Below are 18,938 nucleotides of genomic sequence, written 5' to 3'. Positions count from 1 at the left end.
TGCAGAGAAGTTTACAAAGATAAAGGGGCTGCAATGCTGGCACTACTTCCAGCTTTTAGAAAATGAGTATCTATCAAATAGCGTCTTTGAGAATAGCTAGAATGATCTGCTAAAAATGTTAAGTCCTATTCAGTGTTAGGGACCCGGGTGGCGCTGTGGGTTAAACCACAGAGCCTAGGACTTGCTGATCAGGTCAGCGGTTTGAATCCGCGCGACAGGGTGACCTCCCATTGCTCGGTCCCTGCTCCTGCCAACCTAGCAGTTCGAAAGCACGTCAAAGTGCAAGTAGATAAATAGGTACCGCTCCGGCGGGAAGGTAAACGGCGTTTCCGTGTGCTGCTCTGGTTCGCCAGTAGCGGCTTAGTCATGCTGGCCACATGACCTGGAAGCTGTCTGCGGACAAACGCCGGCTCCCTCGGCCTATAGAGCGAGATGAGCGCGCAACCCCAGAGTTGGTCACGACTGGACCTAATGGTCAGGGGTCCCTTTACCTTTTATTCAGTGTTATGTATATACAGTACAAGACTTACTGAATCCTACAAAGGGAATAAAGTGTACCCTTTCTTCCACAAAACATGTATTCAACAGCACATCCTGCTGCTTCTTTTTCTTTCTAATCTTAATTCCAGCTTATCTTGTTCATTTACATCATGTATTTTTCTTCTCTACAAAATTAATAGTCATGTAACATTTTTTTAGAACATTAAAGATCAGCTAAGGCCTTTGATGAGCCTGAGGACAAAACAGCAGCTAGATGACTCCATGCTTTTGTGAAATTAATTCAGTGCCTTCTGCTTCTAATCAAAATGTATCCTCTCTCTAACTTGACAGGGCTGCCAGCTTCAAGCTAATCTACATGGAGGTTTGTTGCATGTCCATTTGATCTTTTGCATGTCTTAGATTCATAAGACATAACTACTCGAATGAGAAGGATGAGTTTCAAGTATTACTGTCCCTTTAGCTAAGCAGCTAAAAGAAACTTTGCTACATTGCAGTTCAAAGAAATATTCAGTGTCATCACTTCCTTTTCAGTGAATCACTTCCTTCTGAGCTACAATGTACTGATAAAAAACCCGCAAGACAAAATATGCCTTCAATATGAATTCAGATCTCCAGGGCCTGATGAGCTTCTCCCAAGGGTACTAAAGGAGGTTGCAGGTGTAATCTCCAGCCTCTGTAGACTGGAGGTGGGCAAATGTTATTCCCATCTTTAAAAGGGGATAAAAGAAGACCCAGGTAACATCAGCTTGACATCAACACCAGGAAAGGACCTAGAACAGACAATTAAATGGTTGTTCTGTGAGCACTTAGAAAAGGATGTTGTGGTTATTAAGACCCAGTATGGGTTTCTCAAAAACAAGTCATGTCAGAGGAATCTCATTTCTTTTTTTGATAGAGTTGCAAGCTTGGCGGATCAGGGGAAAGCTGTGGACATGGTGTATCTTGATTTCAGTAATGCTTCTGACAAAGTCCCCCATGCTATTCTTGTGGAGAAACTGGTAGAATGTGGGCTGGATGAGGTAGCTTTTAGGTGGATTTTTAGCTGGTTCACTGACCAAACCCAAATAGTGCTCACTAATGGTTCCTCATCATCCTGGGAAAAAAAGGTGACAAATGGAGCCCCATAAAGTTCTGTCCTGAGCCCGTTGTTGTTCAATGTCTTTATAAGCAACTTGGAATAGGAATTGAGGGGATGCTCATTAAATTAGCAAACTGGGAGGTGTAGCTAATGACACAGAAGAGACAATTTGAATTTAACAAATTGGAGGAGACCTGGACCAAAACTAACAAAATGAAATTCAATAGCTAAAAATGTAAGGTCGTACACTTTGGCAGGAAGAACCAGCTGCACAAAAATAAGATGGGGGACACCTGACTTGCCTGTAGTACGTGTGAAAAGGATCTAGAGGTCTTAGTAGACCACAAACGTAACATGAAGCAACAGTGTGATGCAGCAGCAAAAAAAAGGCTAATGCTAGTCTAGGCTATATCAACAGAAGTATAGTGCCCTAATCAAGGGAAGCAATAGTTCCACTCTGCTCTGCCTTGGTCAGACCACACATTGAGTACTATGTCCAGTTCTGGCTGTTACTAACAAAGATATTGACAAGCTTGAATGTGCGCAGAAGGGAGCAACCAATATGATCAAGGGTCTAGAAACCCAAGCCTTATGAGGAACAGTTGTGGGAGTTGGGTATGTTTAGCCTGGATAAGAGGAGATTGAGAGGATGGAAGAAGATAGCCATCTTCAAATATCTAAAAAGCTATCACATGGAAGATGGAGCAAGCTTGTTTTCTCCTGCTGTGAAGTGTAGGACCTAAACCTATGGCTTCAAGTTACAAGAAAGAAGATGCCAACTAAACATCAAGAAGAACCTTGAAGGTAAGAGCTGTTTGAGAGCGTGGTGGACTTTCCTTCCTTGAGGTTTTTAAACAGAGGCTGGATGGCCATCTGTCATGGGTACTTTATCTGAGATTTCAGCATTGCTGGGGGTTGGACTAGATGACCCATGAGGTTCCTTCCAACTCTACAAATTTATGATTCTACGATTTTATAATCTCAAGACTGCTAATTTTACTACTTGGCTAGCTGAATACACTACTATATTGAGAAGGGATTAAACAGCCTTTCATAAATATAATAGTACCCATTGTAGCACATGCTTCCTTAACAGTTGGGTCTTCTTAATATTTCAGCTTCTGTGGCATAACCTTTGGAAGCCTGCAGTTCTGTACACAATAAAGTGCTTCATTCTGAGAGCCATATGACTCCATCAGTCATTCAAGCATATGTTTGGTGCAGCTTGAAAGAGCAGAACTTATATAAGTCAAATATTTCAAAGCTGACTGTATCTTTAAAAATAGTTTATATGTCAATATAGTATCTCTATAAACCTTTCATTTCTTGTATATTGGCTTGACCCACACTTTCTTGGTATGGGTCTGAGCCGTTCCCCCCTTGCTCCCATGGAAAACCCACTCCTTAGTGCTAAACAGGAGAAAACATAAATCTGGAGAAAACCTGTATTGCTGTTTACTCCAACTGAGTACTAAGAGCAGTTTTCCCACTAGGGGAAAGCAGAGGGACAAAAGGAAGTGTGGGTGAGCCCTGAGAAGGGAAATGGCAAAATGTAATGGCAAAATACAGATAAATTTGAGGGGCTTTTTACTATAAGATGAAGCAGCCAGGTAAGCAGCTGGTGATTAGAAATGGGAAAGAAATTCAGTTCCATTCACATGTGAAGGTGAACCTACCTAACTCATACTTTCTGAAACTATATGTGAAACAAAACACAGACATCTTTAAAAACTTTCATTTCTCCAAATTTTGCAATGCAGTTCTCCAGCCAAGCAATGTGTGCAAAAATGCATCTATTACTGGAAATAATGTACATTCCATTTTGGCGATGGTAACACTGGTTTAAGGAGCCATTTGGTGCCTAGCTTATATATCTGATTTTCTAACACTGTATAGTAAGCTGCTTTGAGTTACCTTGGTTAAAAAAGCAGCCAATAAATTTAATATATATAATATATAGGTACAAAGGGCTTAATTCACAGCTATGAGAACAAAGGATGGCATGAAAAGTCATAGACACAATACCACTGTAAATTTTGTAACTATATTATGTGACCAACATCTCATTTTGATCAGTTTTACAAAGATAAAACAGTGTTCCTCCTTATATTTCCCCCCCAGTTTCTACCGAAAAGCACCTTGAGAACTAATACATAGGGATTAGTCCTTGCATCTGCGGCTAGTAATAAATAGAACAACTCAAATACTTCCAGCTCCTGCCTGCTTGCATGTTCATTTCACTTAATGCAGTGTCAAGACAAAGAGCTGGAGGATTACTCATTCAATATTTTTGTGTTTTGCATCATATCACCATTCAGATGGCGCGACATTCACATTGTAATTTAATCTTTCACAGATAAGCAGCCATAAGCGGGGTATTTTGCTACATTCAATCAGCTCATATTTTGAAAGGGACACAAATATAAAAACACATACACCACAACAAATTGAGGACACTACCAGAAAAAGTTTCAAATATGTGCCTGATTAGGATCTTTTGTGTAACTGCTGGCAACAGATGCAAGCGGCATTTTTGCCAAGTTCCACATTCAGATCTGTATGCCTTGCTGTATGCTATCAGCCAGCACAATTAACAGGCCATGGAGTATTCCACTTGTTGCCATATTAGATCATATATTTTGGAGAAGAAAAAATGTGTTTATCCAATCTATGGTTTCATTGTACTGTATTTTCAGATACACAAACAGTAAATTCAAGTCGTCCTCTTTCTTACTCAAGTTCTGGGCCAGAAATGACACTGAAATGAAGTCATTTTAATAGCACCATGCTTCTGAAGCATTGAAGATGATAGCTAAAGTCTTAATGGATTTTTTAAAAAACACAAAGTGCACATATTTTAAATATTTTGCATGGTAGATTTGACATGCGATGAAAATAGCTGACAGCACAATCCTATACAAGTCCACCCAGAAGTAAGCCCCATTGAATTCAATGGCCCTTACTCCCAGAAAGTAGGAATAGAACTGCAGACGAACAATGCATGTTTACTTATAAGAAAGATTTAATGCATCAAACAGGCCTTAGTGAGTGTGCCTAGTATTCTGTCTCAAATTATTATCAATATTTTGTAATCATATGACATTCATTTATGCTTTTATATCCGACATTTCCTTCAAAGAGCTCAAGTAGATGCTCTCCTGCCCTCCATATTATCCTCTCAACAACCCTGTGAGGTTCGTTAGGCTGAGGGATGGTGACTGGCCCAAGGTAACACAGTGAGTTTCATGGCTGAGTGGGGATTCGAACCCTAGACTCCCAGATCTAGGGTCCAGCACCCAAACTGCTATACCACACTGACTTTCAGTCATTACAAAAATGATTTCTACTCTCAGTTTGGTCCCAAATTTTTCAAAGCCACACTGGTTCATTGCAAACCAAGGGCATATAACTAATTATAATTGCCTTAATCTAAATTGGATTCTATCCACAAAATAGGATTGCCTTATTCCAGTTGACCTCAGACCCCTGTCTCTTTAATATTCAGACATCTCCCTTTCCTGCGACACATCAGAGTGCCTTCCTTCCTCCAGAGTATATGTCATCCGGATATTTGTTTCCGGATGCTGTGCGCATCCCGAAAAATCCGTAACTAGAGGCACTGCTTCTGTGCACGTGCGCAATGCGATAGAGCACTTCTGCGCATGCGGCAAAACCTGGAAGTATACACTTCTGGGTTTGCCGCGGCCGTAACCTGAAGATTCCAAACCTGGAGGTTATGCAACACGAGGTACCACTGTAAATAAATTTCTGGCAGTAGTACTATCAGGACTAGCAAGTGAGACAAGGTACAGAAATGCGGGACCAACAATTTGATTTGAGGACTCTCCTAGAGATGGAGAAAAAGAAACCTCTAGGCTTCAATATAGGAGCCTTCAATTGACCAAAGGCCAAAGACCAGTATAATTTGGAGACAATCGAATCTGAGAGGCAATTTGAGCGACTTTCACCTTGACACTTTCTGAATCGCTGGTCTCATATCACATCAGATGTGATGAACTCCAAACTCCCTAGTTTCCCACCATTTCATTATTTCTTGCAGTTGTATATTACAAAACAAAGATTTAAAATATTGCAAAATGGCATGCAATCTTCCAAGTTCTCCCTAACTCTCCATTGGGCTAGATCAGTGATGGCCAAACTTGGCCCTCTAGCTATTTTTGGACTACAACTCCCATCATCCCTAGCTAACAGGACCAGTGGTCAGGGATGATGGGAATTGTAGTCCCAAAACAACTGGAGGGCCAAGTTTGGCCATCACTGGGCTAGATGGTAAACAATCCATAGGCAGGGGCGGGGGCAGGGAAGTTTGCTAATACTTCAAGTTGTGAAGTCTGCAACTATTCACACAGGCAACCAGGAAAAGCACACGGGTTCTTTGATAGGTGGGAAGGAGCAGAACTAGTCCCTGGGTCAGTTCTAGTTTTTGTGGTTTTAGAGATGGTGAGGCAGCCATTACTATGTTTCTTCTTCCTGGCAGTCCTTGGTGCAACCTAATATCTGAAAAGCACTTAAAAGAGCTTTGTCTGGATGTCTGCTACCTCCTCTCACATTATAACTGTGACCAAATACATACCCCATAGCTTTGACACAAGTCAGCAAACTTTCTTCTTCTTCCCTCTCCTTCCTTCCCCATTCTGTTTATTTATCTAGCTGGTGAAGAATTATAGAGAATTTGCAAGCTTGCAAATTATTTTGTGATGTTTTGGTTGGATTTTTTGTTACTGGCCTATAAGGCTAACTTTGCTTTTTTGCATATTTTTAAATAACGCATAAATCTCCTATGAACAATGAATTAGGCCATGTGCTTGCCTGTGACTAAGTGCAAGCTTCAATCATTCAGGGAAGGCTGTGGGCAGGATTCCTGCATTGCAGGGGTTGGACTAGATGACCCCTGGAGACTCTTTCAACTCTACAATTCTATGATTCTATGATACTTCATACTAAACAAATCGTGTTGCATGGAATGTAGATAGGTAAAGCATATGTAATGGACTTCATAATATAAAATCGAATGAAACAAATTTTTATAACATGGCTTACTCAATGACTACAGAAGGTCATTTCAATAAAATTAAGGCAGAATTCATCCTCAATAATGAGGAACGTTTCAAATACAGAAGCTTGGGTTTATCTCAGTTTTTTATTTGTAGTTGTTGGGTCCATCTGGTTCTGGGACAAACTGGCAAGATCAGTATCTGTCTGCAATTCTGTATGTTCTGTGTTTTAGTTCAATACATTATTTGTACTGTAATTATAGTATTAATTGCAGCTGAGACAAGTACCCTAACAGATTATCCAAAACTGGCTTTGACTTTAAAGTACACATAACATTTGGAATGGGGCAGTCCAAAGAAACAAACAGATCTGATATGCGATATAAGAGAGACTGAATAAGTTGCCTACAAAAAGCAGTATAGGGGGGTTTTTTTTGCTATTCATCTAAGTTCTTAAACACTCTCTCAGAGCTATTTAAATTCATTACATAAACACTTGGGCAGTTAAGCACTCATAAAATTGCTTTGTGAAGTGCCTACCCTACATTCACAGTAACCCATTTTATGCTTTAATATCTCAGGTGTATAATTTTTCTCCTTAAACTAACACAAATACCATGCCGATCATATTATGGATCCTGTGTGCCAAGTATTTAGCCTAGAAGCAGCATAATTCGGTACAGAGGTACACTGTGAGTCAAATCCCACAAGCATGTGCGCTTGACAAGAGCTAGAGAATGTCGCTTTAAGTTTTGCATCTATCAGCACGGTGGGTCACAGATGGCCTTCATCAACTCATATCATTATCCTGTTATTTATTTATTTAAAACACCCCTATGCTGCATTTCATTTTTTTTAAAAAAAGAAAGCTAGTTCACAATTACAAAACTAATTCAATAAAATCAACACTAAAAAAGACTACAGCAACCTCCACAGTAGCCAGGAAAACTACAAGCTAAGTATCATTAACCAGCAACTGCTTGGCAAAAAAGGTTATTTTAACAAATGCCAAAAACACACCACCATTGGGCCTTGCCTTATTTCAGTTGGCACCTATGGGTGGTGGTGAAGGTTCTGTTCCATGCAAAAGCCCAGTTTTAGCACACTGCAATACTGTACACGCCTTCCTGAAAATAAGTGTAAATGAACTCAGTGGGGGCTACTTCTAACATGTATAGGACTACATTGTTTAATCTGAATTAGAGCTCTGCAGCTCTATTATACTGAGAAAACATTCCAAGGGGAAGGTTCCAAACACTGGTTGCATTCACATGCAACAGTAAGCTATAGTACAACAAGCAAATCAACAAGCCATGTATTGTTCACCCAAACTTGCTTCTTCCACAGCAGGCTGAGCACCTGGCGTGGTGTGATCAAACAAACCATGGTTAAGCATAGCTGCTGGGTTCAGACATGACACCAAACCATCATTAAAACAAGCCATGGTTCATAAGCCAACAATAAAACATTGCTCATATTGTTCTTTGTTTCCAGAAAACAAAGCATAGTTAATATACTGGGCTGGGTTCAGATAGTCAAACAAGTCTCACTTTAACTAAACCAGGGGTGGCTAACCCATGGCCCAAGTCCACTGCCCACCCCAACTGATTTTAGGTGATCCATGAAGCCCAGCCAACCACCAAATAATTTGGTTACCTTTCCCCTCCCCCCCAAAATTAAAAAATATCCAGCAGGTGGCATCATTGTGCCTCCACTGTTGTGGTCACTGCTGATGTGGGAATGGGGATGTCACCTCTTTTTAGCTTCTTTCTCTGTTGCACCAGTCTTAAAAGGTGAGTGCACTTGTTAGAACATCTCTGGAAGGCTGATGAAGCAGGAAGAAATATTTCTTAATGCTTCCTGTCAAATACCTTCTGACAATTGTGCCATACCATAGGGAGAAGGACATTTTCAAAGGTAAGAGGTGGCTCTGTTTCTTCCTCCCTAGGGAACTGCTAGAACAGGAGACTCTCCTCCTACTCTAGCACTGCCCAGGAGAATGAAAATCCTGTTTTCTGTGTGGCTCTATCTGCTCCTGAGTCCGTCCCGCTCCATCTGTTCTGTGTGAATGTGCATGTGTGCGGGCTCATCTTGTCTGCTTCCCACCCCTGCAATCTGAATGCGTGTACATATATATACAGTGGTACCTCGGGTTACAGACGCTTCAGGTTACAGACTCTGCTAACCCAGAAATAGTACCTCAGGTTAAGAACTTTGCTTCTGGATGAGAACAAAAATTGTGTGGCGGCAGCAGGAGGCCCCATTAGCTAAAGTGGTACCTCAGGTTAAGAACAGTTTCAGGTTAAGAATGGACCTCCAGAACTAATTAAGTTCTTAACCCGAGGTACCACTGTGTGTGTGTGTGTGCGCGCGTGTGCGTGCGCACGCACGCAAACTGCATCTCACCCACCCCGCCACTAAGTGTATGTGGATTTGTACACACATTGCATGTGTTAAATGTGCTTAGTTTGGTATGTAGCCCTTGGACAGATAGCAACCCCTCAATGTGATCATCAAGCCAAAAAGTGTTACTTACCCCTTGAGCCAAACAAACCATGGTTTAGCGCAGCTTTCTCCAATCCACTGCCCTCCAGATGTTTTAGACTACAAGTCTCATCAGTCCTGGCCATCATGGCCAGTAGTGAAGGATGGTGGGAACTGCAGTCTAAATTAGCACCTGGAGGGCACCTGGTTGGGGAAGGATGGCAGTGTTATGTGAGAACAAGGCTGTGTACTTTATCATACTACAGATTCACTTATATTTGCCTCTATTCTTGGGGCACCCAACAATGCACACAGGTCAACACACTTATTTCTAGTAACATGGGTAGAAGTAAAATTCTACAGATTTACTCAGAACGATGTCACTCTCATGAAAGTGTGCATAGAACTGTAGTGTAAAAGTTGCATGCCAATGAAAAAAACAGCCCTGTTGTTGCTTTTCAGTGACTTATTGGTATCAAATCAGAAAACAAACAGAACGAAAAGCTTATTTAAAAAAAACACACACACAGGGCAGGCTAATATTTATGTACTGAAATCCATATACGCACACCACTTAATTTACAATAATAAGCAACTTCTGCAACGGCATGTACAACTAGGGCTGCACACACACACTTCCTATGGCCTTATCTGAAAAGTGAACCCCCACTGAATTCGGGAATTACCTTTCAAAGTTTTAGCTGGAGGTAATCCTGCCTGAGGACCCTTCCTGGGACATTGCACTGTTCCTAGAATTCACCCGTGATTTGTCTTGAAATCAACCTTTGAAAGTGAAGCAGATCTCTCTCTCCCCCCTCCCCGCCCCGCCTTCGGCGTCCTCTGCCTTTCACAGCACTCAGGCAGGCAGGCTGGCATTCAACAGGTGTCCACGAGGCATGCAGGACTGCAATGGTGGCGGCGGTGGACGGGGAGTTTCACCTGTTACATTTATCATTTCCACACAGCTGTTGAAGGCGGGGTGGAGTCCTGGGGGGGGGGAGGGGGGAGAGATGGCCTCTCGGAAACCCCCTTTGGCGTGAAGTGACTGACGGCAACACCGGCGCGAAGCGGCAGCAGCGCCTCTTGTGCCCATTTTCGAAACCGAGCGGCAAAGCCCGCGCTTTTGCGCCGAGGGAAACGCCGCCTCTGGAAAGGCTCGTGGGAGGCGTTCGGGCGCCGGCGGGCGGGAATTCCTCCCTTCGCGCCAGGCGAGCGTCCCCCCGGCCACCCCCGCCCAAAAACCTCCCGCCCAGCTCGGCTCTCCGGCTGCTGGAAGGAGCCGCCGACAGAAGCGCCCGGAGAGACGGAGAAAGAGAAATGCCGGCTCCTCGCTGCTCCCTTCTATATACCAGTCACACAAAAGGAGAGCGGGGCGGTAGGGGGAGGACTGTTCAGCGTGACCCACTCGGGGGTAAAATATAAAGGGGGGAGAAGAAGAGGTGCCGGGGAGATACAGCAGAGAAAATATGCCGAAAGGGCGGCTTCCTTGCAGGACAAAAGAAATGCAAAACGTGGACGTTTGACAGAACTTGGGAGGGCCGCTTTGGCGACAAGGAAGTTATATATATGTGCGTTGCATGCATGCATGTTACGTATATAAGCATTTCCAACTTACCTTGAGCCCCGGATGGTGGTGCTATTAAGAGGCTGAGCAGCAGCAGGAGCAAGAGCTGGGCAGGGGGCTGAGGAGGAGGAGGAAGGGAGCGTAGCCGCTCTGCATGGCGACGCATAGACATCTTAGCCTAGACTGAGAAACTTTCATCAGCTGGGGTTGGAGAACAGCCCCATTAATATACAGTTACAGAGCGAGAGAGCGAGCACGGAAACTCAGGATGTGAGAGATTTCCTGCATACAGCTGACTCCCAAACCCCTCCTGCTCCTGCATAGGCTGATGATGAGTTGGGCTTTGCTTTCATATCCCCCCCCCCTCTTAATTTAAACTGTTGATGGAGAGGGGGTTCCCCCCCCCCCCGCAAGATCAAATACGTTGACCGTTGCAATAACTGAACAAATTGTCCGGGTTGGCTAACAGGAGGCACTGAAAATCGTTAGTGGAAGAAGGCAGGCCCTGTGAAAAAGTGCCCCTTGCCAACACTCACAGTTCTCATTACAATGGAACAAATTATTGTCTTCTTTGCCTTCGTCCTGCTGCTCCCGTGCAGGGTCCTAGCGCCCTCCCAAACGTGCAGGCAGAAACCGTTCCTTTGCAGAGCAAGTGACCTGCCAATTTTCAGTTCGTGTTGGAAGGAGACTCCCTCATTTGGGATTAATTTTAAGGCTGGCTGTAAAATTCTTCTTCCCCTCCAGCGATGATGATCTTGTTTTGTCTCAAACGTCTCTTCTCTCAGATTGTTGTGTGTGTGACTCAAATGGCTTCAGAAAAAAGTGATGAGTTCTTCCCCTCCCCTCAAAAATAAAAGGATTCCTTGCTGATATAATTGTGCTTAATTCCAATGCCTGGTTGGGTTGGATTGTATTTTATGTCATTTTAAAGTGTGAGGAATAGAATACTTCTTCAGCACGCCTCCCTCAGGATTTTTGTTTTTAAATCTTCCTTCATTCACATTGTCACAGCTGTCAGACAAATGAAAAGATATTACTTTGTGTCTGACATGCGGTCACCCATCACAGGAACATATGTAAATAGATGATGTTTGCAGTCTTTTTCCTTTATGACAGACTTGCAGCAGGCAGGGAAAGGGGCCAGATCATTCTTCCAGAATTTGGAACACTAAAGTATTAGTTTCTGCAAGTGGATAAAAGCCAGTTTTTGTGTATGTGTTGAAATTCATACATCCACCTTTGTAATGCTGGTAAAAATCCATCTTTTTGGAATAGGTGAGGAGGACAGAAGGGTCTATGCACGTGATAATTCATCTACTGCACATACTTGTTTTATTCTGAAATGTAGTTGTCAAGTTTGGTTTGTACCCTCAAGGTGGAATTAAGGTGGTTAGGGGCTTTGGTGCAGTTCCCAAAATGGAGCCTCCCCACTCCCTGCTAAGGATGACATGAAATAGCTTGACTTGAAGTGATCCATGCTCTGGTGACCAGTCAACCATTGTAATGCACTCTGTATGGGGCTGGCCTTGAAGGTGGCCCAGAAGCTGCAGTTGGTGCAGGAAGCCATTATTGCCTGAGTAGCTTCTTTAGGACCTGTGCTGGTTGCCATTACGCTTCTGAGTCCAATTGAAGAGGCTTATTTTGACATATACAGTGGTGCCCTGCAAGACGAATGCCTCACAAGATGAAAAACTGGCTAGACGAAAGAGTTTTCCGTTTTTTGAGGTGCTTCGCAAGACAAATTTCCCTATGGGCTTGCTTCGCAAGACGAAACGTCTTGCAAGTTCTTGCGAGTTTGTTTCCTTTTTCTTAAAGCCGCTAAGCCGTTAATAGCCGCTAAGTCGCTAAGCCGTTAATAGCTGCTAAGCCGCTAAGCCGCTAATAGCCGTACTTCGCAAGACGAAAAAACCGCAAGACGAAGAGACTCATGGAATGGATTAATTTCGTCTTGCGAGGCACCACTGTAAAACCCTAAGTGACTAAGGGCCCAGAATATCTGAAGCAGCAGCTCCTCCCATGTAGACTGGCCTAGGTGCTGAGATTTGTAGGGGAGGCCTTGTTGGCAGTTCCATTGCCATGTGAAGTTCACGAGGGGTCAGTGTGTGAGAAGGCCTTTTCCGTGGTAGCTCCCAGGCTGTGGAATGCCGTCCCCTCTGAGGTGCAACTGGCCTTGTCACCATGAATTCTCACATTAGGTCAGGCTGTACCTTTTTGCATGGGCCCATGGAAGGAGTATTTCCTGTTGAATTTAATGGGGCTTATTCCCAAGTTAAGTGTTTATATTTGCTGCCTAAATCCCAATGATTTCAAAAGGAAGGGGTGAGATTCTGGTTAATTACTTCCAGAGAACACAATGGAATTTTAAAGAAGCTTAATATGGAATGAATTGTTCTTTTCGTTTTTCCATCTCATAGCGGGGGGAAATTGCCTATGAAAGGATCCCATTCTTACATTTTTATCCATAAAGTATCCAGGGTAGCTAACATCAGAAATTAAAACAAAACAATGAAACAAATAACAATCAATAATTGTTAAAAGGGGGGGATAAAACAACCAAGAATCATAACAAAAACAAAATTCAATCAGCAGTACATATATCAAAGGGTTACCTAAGGATTACAATTTCCAATTACAAGGGAAAAATAGGATGTGAAGGAGTGGCAGATACATTTCCCTGGATAGCAGACAAAATTCCACATTGTGGGGGCTGCAATATAAAAGGCCTTAGTAAGTATCCAGGAGGGGAGGGGATTGATAAATGTGTGTGTCATGAGGTCAACAAAATCCTCTCCCTGCACTATCCAGGGATGTTCTACGAGGAAGAAAAGGGAAACATACATATTTTCCATTTCCCACCCTCTAGATAGAACATCCACTCTTGCAGCTCAGTGGATTTAACATCCTGATTAAATTAAAGCACAGTTTTCTAGTATGGATATAATATAATGGAAATTTATGGCTTTTCAAACTATTCTTAATAATATAATATAATGGAAATTTATGGCTTTTCAAACTATTCTTGTATGCAAACAAAGGTAAAGGTGGAGGCAGTATTGCATGGGTCTGATGCTCATTCTTGGCCTCAGCAGCCATAGTTTACTGAACTGTGATTGCTACCTCCGAATCTGATCACAGTATTAATATTGACATTTTGGCCTAGAAAAATCCTGAGTGTTCTTTGCAGGGGTTGCTGCTCAAAGTATGTGGAAAGTGAGTTTTCAGTCTGATCCTAAGCATGTTTATAAAGAAGTAGCACCCCAGTCTCAAGACCCATTGAAGTCAATGGGGCTGCCTGCTCAGTATACACAAATAGGATTACCCTGTAAATGGTTAAAATGGCTAAGCTATATCTGAAACTGGGTGATTTGTTTTTTAAAATGACAGCAGATTTCGGGATTCAGAGGGGAATTCTGCCAAACTGTTGTTTCTTATTAAAATGATAAAGCACTGTAAAATTATATTCAGATATAAATAAAAGTGACAGAACAATCCTGAAGTTATTTATGCATTTATGAAAAATATATATATGCTGCAGTTTTAATCTTTTGGCAACAGCCTGTCTCAAAATGAGACCACATTCTGAAAGGATAAAAGAATTTTATGAAGCAGTATTTACAAGATGCCACCAAGCAAGCATAATTTCGATTTAGAAAGAACTGGGACATCAAGTGCATGTGTGTGTTTGTGTAAAGTTTATACATTCCACTGCTTTATAGTTGCTGTGCAACTTGATGGTTTGGGAGCAACATTTTAAGTAGCAGCTATTTTTGCTGGCCTGTTCCTCTTGGGATCTTTGCCTAGCCTACATCAATCACACCTGAATTCTTCCAACTGAATTTCTCCAGTCAATGCATAGTCTTACTCAAGCGGATTAACCTGAAAAGGTAACATGAGCTTGGGTTGCAATGAAACTTGAAAGAATGCATTTCAGTTCTATCTACTATTTTCTGTGCACGTAAATGGCAAATGCTTTGGAAGCTCCAATATCTTCTTTCGGAGCAATTTAGGTTGTGTTTTCCTTAAAGTTCCATTATATGTAAACCCCCCCCCCCAAAAAAAAAAAAACAGTTTGCACTCCATTCTCTTGAAATGGAAGCACCTTGTGTTTTCAGTGTTCTTAAATACTTAGCTTTGGAGCATACAGAACAACAACCCCTCTTCCTGCATGCCTTCTCCAGAGTGACTCTTTAAGTGTCAATCTTCAATGGCCGACTCATCTCCTTTCACTCTGATGGGCTCCAACAAGCAAAACAGTTGAGAAGATTTCTTCTCAGTGGCTAAACAGCTGTTTTTTCCTGCTGTTTGGGTAGCTGTAGTGTGCTGGAGACAGGGACCCTGCAACCTCAGACCTCTGGAAATGGCAACACAGGCAGGACCATAAAACGCTCAAAACGGAGTTCAGAAACTTCTCAACAACAACAACAAAAGTCCTAGGCATCAAGGCTGCATAAAGATAATGCCTTAAGATAATTCTCTTTAACCTGGTGCCTTCCACAGCTGTGCTGGCTGGGGCTGATGGGAGTTGTAATCCAAAATGTACGGAGAGCAGTAGATTGGGAAAGTTGCTTTGACTGAAGCCCCATCCCCTCTTCTCCATGATAACTGGGAGGCTAGTTTTGATAACTCATTGGTAAGAAAAATGTACCCTGTATTTGCTCAAAGGTGCTAATATATGTGGTTCATAAATAGGACTACACAGTTATATAGGTAATATTCTTACAATGTTTACTTCACAATAAGTCCCACCCCAAGAACTTCAAAGGAATTGCAGCCCGTATTTAATAATGTAGGAAGGATTCTCTTTGGGCTTTCAGTCAGTCCACTTACATAGAAATTTATCTTGTGCACACTCTTTGTTAAGGAAACTTTGGGATAGTACAGTTTCCCCACAAGAGATCTAAGCAGATGTTTACTTGGCAATTTCTGCACTAAGGTTTGAAGGTTGCACTGATTCTGAAGGCTCAGCAGCAGATTGAATCGTGACATTTTGGAGCCATGCCCTCTAACCTGTTCTTTCATTCTGCTGGTGCATCTGTTGTTCTTCAGAGGATCCACCACTGCCTGCCAGACTTCAGAGTACCAAACTGCAGCTCTTTCAGGCAGAACTATCTGTTACTGTATATTACATTCAGAGGTAAGAAGTCAAAATCACAGTTTCCCCCATCTCAGCCTATTTTTCCCTAGGAAAGCAGAGAATTGTTTATGGTTTAGTATCTTTGTACACATTCATACATTTATCTTCATACATCCTTTTCAGACTCGAAATTGCCTTGGTTTAAGTCCTTCCATAAGGTCCCATTATTTCCCCCATGTTGCTATTTTCTTATCAAGATGACGTTGCCAGTTACCATGTGCTTATCGCATCTTGCAATTCCAGCTGCTTTTCTAAAATTGTGAGTCACGGGGGACGGAGGGGGTATGGCGGAGAGACACAACACGGAAAGAATCTCGGCTTCCTTTCCTTTTAGGCTCCATAGCAGAAAGCAAAGTTTGAAAACATTACCTACAGCTACTCTTAAAAAAAGAAAGTGATACAGGAAATACAGTCATAGGTCATCTTCACAACAATTGCTACTTACAAAAATCTGATTTGTTTAGTGGCGGGAAGGGAGAGACATGCAATTTTAGTATAAAGTATTCAGAATGCAAGCTCCAGCTAAGATGCAATTGCAGTGAAATCTGATACAGTGTTGGATTTAGATCAGGGTCAAGTTTGCTTCCCTATGCACCTTAACTGGCCATTTTCCAATTAAACCAAAGATAGGGAACCTGAGATCCTCCCGTAGTTGCTGGACTCCCATCATTCTGGACCATTAGCCATTCTGACGGGTTGGTAGGAGATGAGAATGTAACAACTTCAGGAAGGCACCAGGTTTCCCATCCCTGTGCTAAACCTGCCTTAAACCTTCCTCACCGTTGGAGGAATGTAGAATAAGGCAGGGATATGTTGCAAGCGGCCCTATTTAAAAGAAGCTCTTATCTGTTCCATGTGGGCAGAGGGAACTCCCATTTGCTCCTGTTCATGCCCATGGTATATATTGTATTCTGTCAATGGTAAACTATATTATGATAGCCATAGTCTGTACCAACATGACTTTCAGAATAGCTCCTCCTACCACCAAGTACCATGTGCCTTGGGACACAATCTGCAGCAGAAATATACAAAGCAGCAAACTGGTAAGAGAATATGAGCTTTGTTTATAGCTTTGGAAGGCTGTGCTTAATAGAATTCATCACCCCTAATTAAATTTGCATGTATTTTGATTTATGCTATTATATAATTAAATTTAAGCCGTCAACATTTTTTTTATGAAGTAGTAAACACAAACATTTTAAAACACACACTGTGGGTAACAATGCAATTTACCTACATGTGTAGCAATTCTTGCAGTTAAATATGCATTCATTACTAATTCCTTTGGGATTCATAATAAAATTAGACGTCAATTAAATACTATACATAGGTATAGTATTTTAGACATTTTCCTGTTTCTCTAGAAATTAACAGTAGAAATTGCCATTGCAGTCCCAGGCACAGTGGGAAGGGATGAGGTGATAACTGGTGAACAAACCGACACAACAACAACATTCTGGGATTGAAAATGATTTTCAACGATGAAAATGATTACAGATGCAGGTAGGCTTTGGCTTAGGCATTAGGTGTGCTTCCTGATTAATACTCCTGCGTTGGTTGGGGATTTTCAGGGTCATGCCTGGGTTGAGGGCCACCTCATGTCAGGCATGGAGTATCCTCTCCTCCCCCAGTAGCCTCAGAAGCAAGAAGAATAAACAGTTTGTATTTATGGCTTTTATTCAGCCATCTGGTTGCAAGACAAAAGATCCACGTCTTCACACATAGGAGACATTGGCTGCTCTGAGTCCCTCCTCTTTCATCTCCCACAACATCCTGGAAAGCTACAGGAAGTCACAGGAGTCACATGCCTCTGCATTCTCTTTTCTTGAATGCAGAGGGACCTGTGAGCCTTTGGACTAGGAGGGTCTCCCATACACTCCAGGGAGGTCTCTGCTGTCTGCTCTCTAACTTCCCCTTCCTCATCCTCTACTATCTCATAGCTAGGGATTTCCTCATCCAGCTGTACATCAGCCCTGTCTCCCTCTCCTCCTTAAACTGCTAGAGAAACTTCCCACTTCTCATCCTCTTCTGAGAGGAGCCGATCAGACAGAGGGCTCATTTCCCATTCCTCCTATTCAGTCCAGTCCCTGACACCTCAAGATGTGGGTCAGCTAAGCTGGGCCCCCAGGCCACTATTTGGAAGTTCTATGGCCCATCTGCCCCCCTTAGGCTTCAGGAAAGAACTTCCAGCCAAACCCCTTTACTGGAGTATCCTGAGATAATGCACCCATTGGAGGGAAAGGGAGTGAGGCACTTCACCCACTTCCAGAAAACAGACTACAGGATTCAACATACCCATTTCATCTATTTCATTTAACTAAAGAGGCAGGGACAGAAAGATCAACTAGGAGATATATATAGAAAACTACATTTTCTCATTTTATAATGTATTTCTTAAAATGCACTGTGTATTTTACCAAAATAACCACATATGATGCTAGCAATTATACATGGCAAGAGTTCATTAGATAGTTTGCCATTTTGTATTGGAGTGTCTAGAACAGGGGTGAGGAACCTGTGCCCTTCAAGATGTTGGTAGGAAATGTCAGACATATTCCAATTCTATGTAAAAACAAGCCCAGATTCAGACAGATGTAGAACAGTGTCATTAGCAAATTAGCATTTGTTTATTTTTGGTTGTTATTAGGGAAATGGAACCATTTTCCTTAGTCATTTATTCCACTTCCCTACTTCTTAACCTTAGACCAGTTCTATTTAGAGCTGTTTATGTTGTCGTTTGTACAAATAACACATCTGCACATTTTTTTCTTCATGTCATTTTGCATCTGGTAGGCAGATGATACTCCTCGTTATCTGACTCTGTAGGTCATTGAAAATGGATATTGAGCAATTCTGCCTCCTACAGCTTTGGTAAAACGCCAAACCCAGTTAGGGAAAGAGAAATGCTTCGATTTGTTATCCATGCTTCGAAAGAAAGAAAGAAAGAAAGAAAGAAAGAAAGAAAGAAAGAAATTCCAAAACCAAGTGGATTGCTAAATAGTATTGATTTTACAAGGAACATGGTAATCTCTAAACAGATGCACTACATGCTACATGGCAGTTTGTCCCCCCCCCCCCCCGCCCCCAGAAACTAATCTTTGAAACTTATGGGAAGGAGATACATTTTATTTATTTACTAAATTCACTTCCTTCCCTTCCGCC

At 42.2% G+C, this 18,938-nt stretch overlaps 1 protein-coding gene across 2 annotated transcripts in view; it reads right to left on the bottom strand.

Moving 5' to 3' along the window:
* ADAM12 (ADAM metallopeptidase domain 12) overlaps positions 1 to 12,119 on the bottom strand; it is a 191,498-nt gene extending 179,379 nt beyond the window's left edge. The window contains exon 1 of one of the 2 annotated variants that reach the window (XM_079977123.1): positions 10,694 to 12,119. In XM_079977123.1, coding sequence (XP_079833249.1) covers positions 10,694 to 10,814 — 121 coding nt within the window. In that variant the 5' untranslated portion in view covers positions 10,815 to 12,119. Of the gene's footprint in view, positions 1 to 10,017 lie in introns of both variants that reach the window. The other variant, XM_079977124.1, reaches the window with a different exon arrangement.
* Between the last annotated feature and the right edge of the window lie 6,819 nt (positions 12,120 to 18,938).

This window comes from Podarcis cretensis (genome assembly GCF_951804945.1).
Source record: "Podarcis cretensis genome assembly, chromosome: 5".
NCBI classification, from domain to species: domain Eukaryota; kingdom Metazoa; phylum Chordata; class Lepidosauria; order Squamata; family Lacertidae; genus Podarcis; species Podarcis cretensis.
The sequence above is the reverse complement of the archived record's forward strand: the minus strand, read 5'-3'. Positions and strand labels throughout refer to the sequence as shown.